The sequence below is a fragment of the Agrilus planipennis genome, unplaced genomic scaffold (assembly GCF_000699045.2).
Source record: "Agrilus planipennis isolate EAB-ADULT unplaced genomic scaffold, Apla_2.0 scaffold1, whole genome shotgun sequence".
Lineage (NCBI taxonomy): Eukaryota > Metazoa > Arthropoda > Insecta > Coleoptera > Buprestidae > Agrilus > Agrilus planipennis.
The window spans coordinates 117,303-129,961 of NW_020442466.1; the positions used below are offsets into that span (position 1 = coordinate 117,303).

The 12,659-nt window shown below is 35.1% G+C and overlaps 1 protein-coding gene across 2 annotated transcripts in view; it reads left to right on the forward strand.

Annotated features, from left to right (window-relative positions):
* Positions 1-9,585, forward strand: part of LOC108733380 (serine/threonine-protein phosphatase rdgC) — a 102,827-nt gene extending 93,242 nt beyond the window's left edge. For both annotated transcript variants that reach the window (XM_018464516.1, XM_018464525.1), the window contains one exon: positions 9,275-9,585. In XM_018464516.1, the coding sequence (XP_018320018.1) occupies positions 9,275-9,498 (224 nt within the window). In that variant the 3' untranslated portion in view covers positions 9,499-9,585. The remainder of the gene's footprint in view (positions 1-9,274) is intronic.
* The last annotated feature ends 3,074 nt before the right edge of the window (positions 9,586-12,659 follow it).

Sequence of the window (12,659 nt, forward strand, 5' to 3'; positions counted from 1 at the left end):
CAATTACCGCCTTCAAGGGATGTTACGTTTTGTTTGTAACAGAACAGGAGTTTTCAGAAAAGCAGGAAATATTTTTAGATAGACATGGTTAAAAATATATTTTACGTTCATCAAATTATTCATTTTCCCGAAAAAATACTAACAAAGAATTGTGCAATTTCTATGTTTTGTAACCTTTTTGCCTTCTACTGGCCGGCTAGTATAGAGCGCTAGTGAATCTCGACACTGCCAATAGATCTAAGATGTAGTTGAATTTGTCGTGAAAAGTTTATTTATGTAGGTATATACACAAATACAAGATGTTTCGAATTTACTTAAAGAAAGACCTGTCAGTGACAGTTCGTATAATTTTCGTTATATTTTGCAGAAGCATGTCTCAATACACACAATCTCAAAATAGCTTTAGATTAAAAATACACGTGTACAAACTTTACAAAACGCAAATCTCTATAAAGGTGGGACTGCGAAAGGGTAAACGTTCAATGCCGAACTTTGTTAAACCACTTGTAAGGTAAATACGCCACTTTGATTAATAGGCGGTAGAATCATACAATACCCACAATAACTAACTTAAACTTCCTCAATTCAGGCTTCACTACTCGAAATTGGAACTCAATTGATTCTCCTACAGCTTCCATAATACTATTCTCCATTGTGGCTCTTTTCAAAATCCTGAGTAAATCCCTTTTTCAATTTTTCGTACGATGCTTAATTTATTAAACGTTTATTGGGATCCTTCAAAAGGGAGGAGCCTAAAAAACATGGCGCTGATGAAGCAAAACTTTTCATAGTCCCTATACATAACACCGCAATTGTGGACTTCTTGAGATGACATACATACAATCATCAGAATTGGTCTAATACATGTCTAGACCGACAAAAACACTCTTGGAGGTCATATTTTACAATATTTAAAAATATTATTTGAATTTAAACATTCCAACTTACAGTTTACAAACATTGGAGTTAAATAATGAATCATATGGATCAATGTGACTGTAAGGATACATAGAAAGTCGGTTTAGGAGAACGTTGCAAACATTAAAATGCAATATTATCCTTTGTAACTTGCAACCGGAAGGCTCCTAATCGCAATGTGCACCTTTCTTAAATAAATTTGTCGCTTATTCCAGTAACAACTTTTGGACCCATGTAGTGTACACCAGGGATGTTACGGAGCTTCGACTCCGGTTCCGTTAAGTCGGAACTTCCGATTATTATTATACCTTCGGTTCCGACTTCGGCTCCGACACTTTTAAATCGATGGTTTTAATCGGAGGTCGAAGCATAACATAGCGGCGGCCTGTGTCGACTGTTATGAACAGGTTCATAATATGAACTTCATACATGTCGCGCGGGGAATCCACCCGACTCCCACTACGTGCACTGAGCACTCTATTTTTTCATTGTTTATGTTTTATTTTATACTTGAAAATAGAAATGAAGAAAATTTGACTAAATAATGTTTTATTTGTCCTTAAATAAAAATTCTCTCTTATGCCACCACTTCTGACCCTGCCTCCGACTCTGATTCCGACTCCGATTCCGACTCCGATAAGGCAAATTTAGAAACTCCGACTCCGCCTTCGGTTCCGATAAACTACCTCCGTTACATCCCTGGTGTACACCTGTTTGACGGATCTTAATAAATATAGATATAAGTGAGCGTTAATACGCGTGCATTACGCTCCGTCTGAAACGGCATTTATTTTTCAGGGATTCCTTTTGCGTATTGTAAATAACCCAGTCAATGCGTCTACTTAATTTTAATGTAGCGAATCAGCTTAATATAACCACGCAATGCTCATAATAACGTCTCGTTAAATTCCAAACCGCTTACTGGACAATAACTCAAGAGTGAGAAATTACCACATGTCCATTATAAATTTTCCGAAATGAGCTTGCACTATTGCCCTTGTCTAACGCATAAATCTGCAGCTTTATCCGCAAACAGCAATTTACATGTGTTTAGAACCAGTAAATGTGTCCGACATAGTTGGAAACATTCGTATAATAGTCACACGTACCATGCCGTTACATTTCTACCCTCGAAACTCCGCTTATATCATTCCCAGTTTAAATTTTAAAGTGGCTCTATTGTGGAGAGGAAGTCGCTGAATTGTAAAAGTTGGCCGGCTTAGCATTTCGAAATTACTACGTCGCAATTTATAAACTTTTAACAAAACTAAACTTTATCCAACGGAAAATTTAATATTTCGACGTTAAGTGCCAAACTAACTAAAGAAAAACGTCGGTGCAACACAGGAAAAACTATTCCTCTTTGAATTAAAAAATAAATTCGCGGAATTCTGAAATGTTGCACTAATTAAAGACAAATTACTGCTTCAGGTGCCCTAACATATGTTCATTGTAAAATTGTTCGAACAGACTGAAAATGTATCAAGTATTGGCGAAATCCCTGAGATCTCTTTTTTAGAATGAATATATTTTCACAAGCCAGCGACTTTTCCATCAATTTCAAGTTCTTTATTTCTCATATAAATGCACCTTTTCTTTTGGCCAACCATCAATCCACAACCATCACATCTCGTTTTATAAAAATACGGTTTTTTAATTTATATATTCAATTTTTCTCATTTAATTATCGTTCCTGTCTACCTTCATGATTCGGATTCGGAAATAAAATGAAATGAATAAAGATTTCTACTACACTAATAATAATAAAAAAGAAAGCATTACTATATACACCATTTCCGAAGGTAGCTTTTGAAGAAGCAAAAAACCTTATGGCTACAATAAATGATTTTTAGGTGCTAGGGTAAGTACTTACTGTCTACGACGCTGATTGTAAATTATAAGGAATTTCTGGATGGAATAGTCTTGTACAACATTTTTCTTCACTTCTAGAGCAATAAATGTAGATAACATTTGTATTTTCTTTTAAATTTTCAGTATTATACGAGGTGGGTTCAAAAAGTACCCGGAATTTTTAAATTTCGCGGGTCTGGAGAGTCCGATTGTCAATTTTTTTTTATTGTGTTGGTATACATGCCCCTAAAGTATGATAAAATTTTCAGCTATTCACTGTTTACTTTGTCTGTGGTAGTCGCTAAGGTTCGACGTGTTTTTATGAGCCCGGCGATTTTTGCTTGTTTAAACAATGGAAGAATTGAAGAGTCAAAGAATTTGTATTAAATTTTGCGTAAAAAATGAAATCAAGTGTAACAAAGTGTGTGAACTGTTACAAAAAGCCTATGGTGAGTCTGCTATGAAAAAAAAAGTGTTTACGAGTGGTATAAGCGTTTCCAAAATGGCCGCGTAGACGTTGAAGATGACGAACGCTCCGGTCGACCCTGCACGTCAATAATCGATGAAAATGTGAAAAAAGTGGAAAAAATGGTTATGAATGATCGCCGAATCACAATTGGAGAAGTTGCTGATAAAGTTGGCATATCAATTGGCTCATGTCGTGAGTGCTTCGAAGATTGGAAAAAACGCTGGCATAAGTGGATTATATCTGGGGGGGGGGGCTACTTTGAAGGGTACCACATTGATGTAGACGAATAAATAAATATTTTTTTGAAAAAACGACAATTCCGGGTACTTTTTGAACACACCTCGTACATTCGAGTTTTTTACTTCGTCATTCTTTCTTTTATTAATAAACAGCTCTTTGGGAGATTTACGTATTTTTCTCTTTTCTAACGAGTACCTCTCTCCCACACTTGCTTTATTAGTTGTTCCACATTATACGTTAAGGGTATAAGCGCTCATTTCTGTACATCTACGAAGTTTAGATTCTAGATAGACAAAGAACAAAGCAATTTAACGTATTAAATTTTAGGCATTCCAAGCTTACCCTTTATCACAAGCAAAACTTATTGTCTAGGGTAAGAAGAAGACGACAGCGATGTTTTTGCAATTTGCGACATTTTTAATGGCAACAAACTTAAATTAATGATAACAATACCTGTAGTAATATTATAGCCTTATCTTAGTAAATGTCCCTCGGCGCGCGTTTCCAAGTGTGACCCTTTTGTGTACTTGTTTGAGCACTGAGCGAATTGTATTTGTTTTAATAAAAAAACGGTATAGACAAATAAACAATTTTGAATATAACAATGACCACTGGACGTTTTCCATTCGCACAGATCCGAAAATAAACAACAAAATACAAAAGGGAAACCTTTATCCATTTCAAACGAGAAAGGGCAATGCTGTCTAGAACATATGCTACGTAATTGAATTCCAAAGTTATTCATAAATTCGGCCAAACGATATGTCGAAAGGTTACAAACAGCGCCATAAGCCTTAAAAACAATGATGATTACATAAACTAAAATTTATACTTATACAAGCAATTACTACTTTTATTAAAAGTGTAAATTGAACGAAATTGACAGATCTACGTTTTCAGAACAAGTAATGGATGAGTGCGCAGGAGTTGTCTTTTCAAGACACAAATACTACCTCATCATCGTCATAAGGTCGTTAGTCGCAAGACTGTTTGGGCAGGCACCCTCATTTTTTCCTATCGTAAGCTAATCTTCGCGTTTCCTTGAAACTAGAATATCCCAGATCCGTAAATGTTTGTCAAAAGTTATTTAACGTAGGTCAGTCTCTACTCCTCTTAACTCCTGTTTTTACTTCTAATATTTCTCTAACTAGCCTTTCATGCATGATAAGGTGTTTTACTAACCTATTTCTCTATCTTCTCTAACGCTTCTAACCTTTTCTTTTCCGCCGCGCCCACCGTTCATGTTTCGCATCTGTACAGTACCGCGCTCCAGACATACACCTTTTAATAGTCTTTTCGGAATTTCTAAATTAATCGTTCGGGAGCATAGAGGTGACCTCTTTTTGTTAAAGGCTACTACAGCCGCACTATCCTCTGTTTTATATCTCTACTGTTCCTTCTCTACTGAATTATCTGACTTCTTAGATACTGAGAATTAGTTACTTCTTCTAATTCACTGCCACTTACCCTTATATTCGTTCCTTTCCTTCTTTTTCTTCCCCTGCATACCAGTATTTTTGTTTTAATTTTTTTTTTATTTTGATACAACACTTTTTGTCAATACCTATAGTCAATTAATATGTAAACTTAGGTAAATGCGAAGGTTATTAGTAGTGGCAGATACAAAATACTGTATTAACTCCATGAACACTTACGCATCTCCACATTTTTCCACTTCAAGCTAATATCTACATTTCTCGAAAATTAGAGCCATAGTACCTGATCTAATCGATATCTACCTCTGCCCCTCTTAACTTCTGTTTCTGCTTGTAATATACGTATCTCTCACTGTCCCGTCCTGTCTGAGAAGAAGTCTTATCAATCAATGTCGCCTATTTTTGTTGGCATCGCGCTCTTTCTAATATGCCTCTAACTAACTCTTCATATCCCAGAATGTGCCCTACCAACCTATTTCAACTATTTTTTATTGACATAGTGCCCTCTGTTCACCTAATCTTTCTAAGACTTCCTCATTGGCAATAACCTTCTCTCACGTTATCATCCGCCTCTAGCATCAGAAAATACTGAATAGCCTTTTTGGAAATGTTATTATTTATTTAATTGGCATCAATGTAATTTTCACCTTAAAACTCAACAGGAATCTAGGGTATTAGTAGGTCATCATATTCTAAACTAAAAAAAAAAAAACAAAACTTGGATATTTCATTCCCACCAACTATTAATGTTGGTGGGAGGGCAGCTCCTCCGGAATACGCCAGAAGGTCGGGTGGAAGGCCCTCTTCAGCCTTCTCTCAGGAATCGTCGGAATGGGTGGGTGGTGTCTCGAGTAAGAAAGATGAAATGACGAAATGAAGACAGAAGAGAATGAAAGATTATCTGTGGAGTATTACTGCCCCAGCATTTGCCTAAGTGATCCAAGAAAACCACAGAAAAACTTGGACCAAGGCAGACGGACCCGGAATCGAGCCAGCGTCCTTCCAAATGCTAAGCAATGATCTAAACATCTAGGCCATGCCGCTCCGTCATATTCTAAACACCAAGAATCTAGAAACTTATTGGAATTTTCGACGATTATTGAGTTCCGAATCATGGTACATCGCACAAGAATAGCTGATTTTTACCATTGTGATCTTTTATTTGAACTTCGACAGTTTAAGAATTTTTATAAATATTTTACATATATACAGTGTCTTGACACCTAGGGGAGGAAGACTATTTTTAAATCGCGTCGGAAACAATTTTCTTCACTCTCTCTTTTTGCTTCTACTTAAACAGCGGCAAAGTAAATAATTCAGTCTAAGAGGATTTGTGTCAACAACGGCGGCACCACCTGGGCGAAATTCAACACAATAAGGCCACTTTCATGTTTTGCGTTGGTTAGGAAAATAGAGATGCGTTTTTTATGTGCTCCTCGCACTTTTCGCTGTACCTAACCCACCTACCTATAAAATGAGAGAAAATGTCAAGGTCGATAATAAGTAAGACATCAGATGCTTGGGGATTTTACTGAAAATCGATAATGGAAACCTACCCAAGTTCATTTGTAACGTACATCAATGCAGACATGTCTTCAACATTAGCTAGAGATAAACGTATTTGTAAGTAAATGTATAGATTAAAAGCTTTTATAGTATATCGACATAAAATTACTGACGCTAAATGGTAAACGTTTTTGTTGAAACTCCCATTACCAAAAATATTATTAATACATTAAGAAAGTTCTTTTACTTTTAGTAGCGGTAAGAGTACCTACTGACGCGTAAAGCCAGGAGCTCGGGTTCGATTCTCGGCGAGGGCGTGACAGGAGCAACAAATTTTTCCTCATTTATTTGAAGTATTCGATGGTGGGAAGGAATTAAATTGATTTCACATTAATCATCATCATCATCATTATGCGGTCGTCAGCCCTAAGACTAACTGGACACGCACCTCGACTATTTCCTGTCCTAAACTAATCTTCGCATTTTTCCAAAACTAGAACGACCTACATTCTTAATTATTCGCGAACAGTAATCGAATCTAGGTTTACCTCTACTCCTCTTAACTCGTCCTGTTTCTACCTGTAAAATGTCTTTGACTAGACCTTTATGCTTGAGAAGGTGTCCTACCAACCTATCTCGCCTATTTTCTATTGACTTCCAGAGAGTCCTCTGTTCTCCTATTATTTCTAATATCTCTCCATTTCTAACCTTAACTATTCACGGTATCCTCATCATTGTCGCCACCACATTTCGAACGCTTCTAACCTTTTCTTTTCCGCCGCACACACCGTCCATGTTTCACACTCGTACAGCGCCGCGCTCCAAATATACATCTTTAACAATCTTTTTCCGTCCTGACTTATCTGACTTCCTTAGATACCTAAAATCTTTATATTCGTTCTCTCCCTACTTTTTCTTCCCTTGCATAGCAGTATTTTTGTTTTACTTCTACTTATTTTCGTACAGTACTGTTTTATCAATACCGCTTTTATTTTATTTAAAGTTTTCTTTAACTCCTCTTTACTAGATGCTAATACTGCAAATTTGAGCATATTAATCTTTTGCCCCTCTATATCTATCCCTACAATTGTACTGTCTTTAATGATCCGCGTCTTCCATGTATAGATTGAAAAACAGCGCTGACGGAGTGCATCCCTGTCTGACTCCCTTCCTAATATTTACTTCTCTACGTTGCAGCTCCATCTCTATAACTGCCTGTTGCTCTTTATACAAACTAAGTATCACTCTTCTATCTCTGTAACTCATCTCTACATTTTTAAGTATATTTAAGATCTCGTCCCGTTTAACATTGTCAATAGCTTCACTTGAATGTTTAATAATTATTAGAGAGACTATTATAAATAACACATTATAAAATAATAACGTCAACTATTTGAAAACACCGATGTTGTTTTGGAATACAATTTTATCAAATTCAGTAACATTCGATTATTATCCGGATTTTTTTTTAAAGTCGTTTGGATTTCCATTTTACCAACTGTAACTGAAATGAATAGTAATCTATAAATTTGATAAATAGACATGACATCCGTGTGTCAAAATTGTGAATAGAACTATCCATTAACATTCATCCTTTGATATCAAAATTATCAGTTCAACTCAATATATATTATGCATTCATGGCTTCGACATCCTGAAAATACTAAAAGCACAGATGTTTATGCAGCTGAAGACTTAAAACAATTGCGGTGTTTTTATCATCAGGATAAATGCTTTTTAAGCGACGGAAACTCTGAAAATGGATTATGCGAAAAACAGGATTCTATCACACTTTTGGAAAAGTTTTCCGAGAAAGTCTTCGCAATCAAGCAAAAATTAATCCACAATTTACGTAGCGACTCTTTTTGGAATCGAAGACTGACAAACCGTTTAAACGCTGATGATAATCCACTTACTTCAACCAAAAAGAAGCCTCTTATGGAGATTCTCGGGACAGAGGACTATTTGTCCGTTATCCTGTATAATCCGGAAAATAAAAGTTGCAATTCTTTTTTAGCTTTTTTGATTAAAACATTCTCTTTGATCTTCTGGGGAAGCTTCGCGTTATTGTGCTACGTGATTCTTTTCTTTATAGTTAATATCGTACGGGATATTACAATTATATTGAAACTGATTTTTATAAATTGGGAACGTTCCGATACAGTCCACTCAAAGATTATTGAAGACGTATCACAAATCGATAGAATTACGCCTGAAAATGACAAGTATGTGACACTCAGTGCCCAGTAATTATCACAATAAATAATAGGTTCTCCATAATGTATTAAACAATATACGTTAAAGTTTTTGCTTCTAATTTTGTAGCCGCTTGAGTAGTAATATTAAGTAATTAATAACAATTCCTATTCTGATGTTGAATAAACTATTTAAATGTAGTCAGATTTAATAAATAATTGGGAGCTCTGAGTTCTATCTCACGTAATATTGATATACTTAAATAAGTCACCATTTTAGAATGTTGAACAGCTCAGAAATTGCCCAGTGTAGCCTTTGGGAGGACACCGGGTCTATACCGGGTCACCCTGCTCTGGTCCGCGTACTTCTGCAGTTTCCATGGATCATTTGGGCAATTTCTAGGGCAGTAATATTTCTCAGATCATATTTCATTCATTTTTCTTCAGTCATAATTTTGTCCAATTCATCTATCTCTCCCCAGCCACCACCCACCGGTTCTCAAAATTCCTAAAAGGAAGCTTAAGAGATCCTTCCGCTTTACTTTACAAATTTGCACAGTTGGAGGGGCTAGTCGTCCACCAGCTGCTATTTAAAATTTAGTGTTTTTTGAATTTTGTATGACGGTATGACGAAATGAACATTTCAAATTTTCTGATAGGCTATATAAGTTTGGAGGAGTTCTCGGATGCCTGCAACTTGATAAAGGAGCACATGCCCGACCCAGTGACTCAGGAACAGTTATTGGAAATTTGTAGGTTAATGGACATGAACAATGATGGACTCGTGGATTTGAATGAATTTCTGGAAACGTTCAGGATGGTCGATCCGGAGCAGCAGGGTAACGATAAGAAATCAGTTAAAGGAGAAGATACTTCCGAATAATGTTTATTGAACACTATTTCTCTTGCTTATTGTATGTATATTATTAATATGGGAACAATTATTTATAATAGACTTGCTCAAAACTTACTATGTACGTTCAGTGTGTCCAGTCCAGTCGTTCGATTTTCTAATTGATATATAGCACATTTCGTTAAGGAACTGATAGAAAGTCAGTGGCGGCTGTTCAGGTGATGTAGGAAGAGAGTCTCTTCACCTATTTATTTGATAGTATGGAGCTTTATTTCTTTTACAGAATAACCATGATATTTGTTATAATAATTATTTTTTGTTTGAAGAAATTTCGTGTGAAAACGTACATAAAATTGCCGTATCTGTTTAGAGCGCTTTCTAAAGTTTTAAATAGCCCTAATAAAGGCCTTATTAATAAGGTGACCATTGGCTGGGACAGTCCCGGATTTCCACCTTGCGTCCCGGATTTTTCTAGAAGCAATATTTGTCCCGGATTCAGGTTTTTTGTCCAGGATTGTCTCGAATTTTTGAAAAGGTTCTTATTTTCAATATTTATTTAAAATTTGAACCGAAAAAATTATGCATATCAAAATACGCGGCACGCTTTAAACCATTTGAAGCATACAGTGAACTCTCGATTCTGCGAATCCCCTTCCATATTCATATAGCTGGGTGACTAAACGAAAACACCACTATGGGTTGAAATTGAATCTTCGCTATTACTTGTTAATAAAATTACGAGAACCCATCAAATATCTGAAAATGATATATACGACGAGTATGCTTAAATGAAAGTATACGTTACGGAAAAGAAAACTGCTGAATGGAAAAATAACCGAACTGCATCAATCCAAAGGTGAGTTGAAATGGTCTCTCACATTAATAATCGTGAACTTCTATTTTCAAATTTACGAAAATTAGCAGAGTTCTTTTTCTGCCTGCCTGGCACAAATGCTTCTACGGAAAGAATATTTTCTTTAATGAATAACCTTTGGACAAGTGACAAGACTCGACTTGAAATAGACACACTAAAAGCGATATTACTTACTAAAGTTAATTATGAAGAAAATTGTACAGAATTTTATACAATGCTTCAAAGTAAAAAAGACCTTCTGAAAAAAATCCATAGTTCAGAAAAATATAAAAAGGTTTGTACTCAGTAATTGTGATTAAAAAAATGTGATTCATTTAAAAAAAATACTGATTGTTATTGAAGTTATGTATAATTTTCATTAAAAAATCATATTTAAGTTATTTAACTTAACTACCCCCCCCCCTTCTAACAGTTTCCGTCCCGGATTTGAAATAAAAAAATATGGTCACCTTATTATTAAGCACGTTTGCCCAACGTTAGCCACCCGTCTCTGATTACGGAAGAGATGGCAACTGATCGATTAGTATCCTGCATCTTTATTGGTCTTTCTATTTTATGTTAAGTTTTTCGTTATTAGTAAGCCTATATTCGCTTAATTTAGTTTTTTGTCGGTTTGTTGCAACTTTTTGAACACAACGGCCGCCACTGTAGAAAATGTTCTGTTATTTATTTGAAGGAACATTGGCCTAAGAAGTTCGACGATCCATCTAAAAACCATTACCGAGCTATTTCACTAAAACGTAGCTTTCAAAAGATCCAAGAACATCTTTTCAATAATATGACACGATCTTTGTACTTCCGGAATTTAAAGTATTCATGTTTCTTATCTAGGAAGGTATTCATATTAAAGATAAAAAAAATCGAAGAACGTATAGAACGAAATACTGTTGAAATACCTCAAAGGCAAATGGCGCGATAGCAATATTGGAGATACCTTTCCCTAGCTATGTAACATATTAAATTGTTATTAAAGATGTAGTGAAGATGCATGTCAATGGGACCTCATTGCGCAAAAAGTGGATACTGTAAACCAATTTTTTTTACGCTGATTTAGGCTTTGAGTGCCGATGTCTAAAGAAACTGGATTTTCGAATTTTTGATGATATTCTAATGACACTTGATCACCGATTCGTTGTGGGGATATCATAAAAAACAAAACAGCTTCTTCTAATGATGTTGAGCTGATACTTCATCAGAATAGCAAAATTTGGTGGAAACTTAGCTTGTAATTTATGTTGACTATTAAGTCGGATAAACATCACGCGTTCGTCGGATGTACCTAGATGGTCCCGTCGTTTCTAATGAACCAATTGTGGTACGAATGGTCAGTAATGCGAATGAACATTTTCCATCGCCTGTAACTAAAAATAAAAGACCAAAAGAAGATAGGGGCAGCAAAGTCTGAAAAGGTTGCTACGTGAACGAATTCAAAATGATTTGCAGGTTCTGTCTTTTTTTGTTTTTACGTAGAAATAAATTTGATGGTATCCCTACTAATTTTCTCATCGTGTTTCTTTTACCTCTGACGTACGTTTTCAAAACATTCGCTGCTAATTTCTTTTAAATTTTAATTAACTTATTCAGTAAATAACAAACAGAATCAGTTCCTTAGAAAGTAATTTTTGTGTATAGTAAGAGATCGTTTATAATAGTGTGTCAATTATCTTCTTCTCTAGTGTTGGAAAATTTCTGTTATACGATTGTATGTATACTTATCGTTAGTCATTTTAATGTATAAATAGTATGGTTATTGTAAATGAGCTCGGCTAGAAAACCCGAGCTCAAAAGACAACGGCCGCGAAAGCCTACACATATTTATTATAAATGATATAAAATTTAATTAATTTCATAAGGATTCGGCTATTGACTAATAGAAAATACATGTTCTTCTCCATTAATTTAAGTGCATGCTTTTAATAAGTTAAATTTAAATTTTATATTGGAAAAGAGGAAAAAAATACTTAAACATATATCCAAAGGTTAGTATGACATCGATATTCCTTTCATTTTAACTGTACCTTTGCAATAATTATCATGATTTCTTCTTGTAAATTATGTAAATAAGTTATTGCTATTTTTTTTACAATTACTACTGAAAACTCCTAACTGGAATAAAGTACAAATTCAACAGAATCTTCGTATTAAACATTGAGCTGAAACTTAATATAACTTTATCAAATGTTCCTCTTTGCCAACATTTACGTTTCTTTAGAAATTTCCAATTCTTGTAAAGCTCTTTCCGGTTGCTGAGATTTCATTAAACTTTACATCAAATTTAAATTCCGTTTTCAATTACAACTTTGACACAGTTTAAATC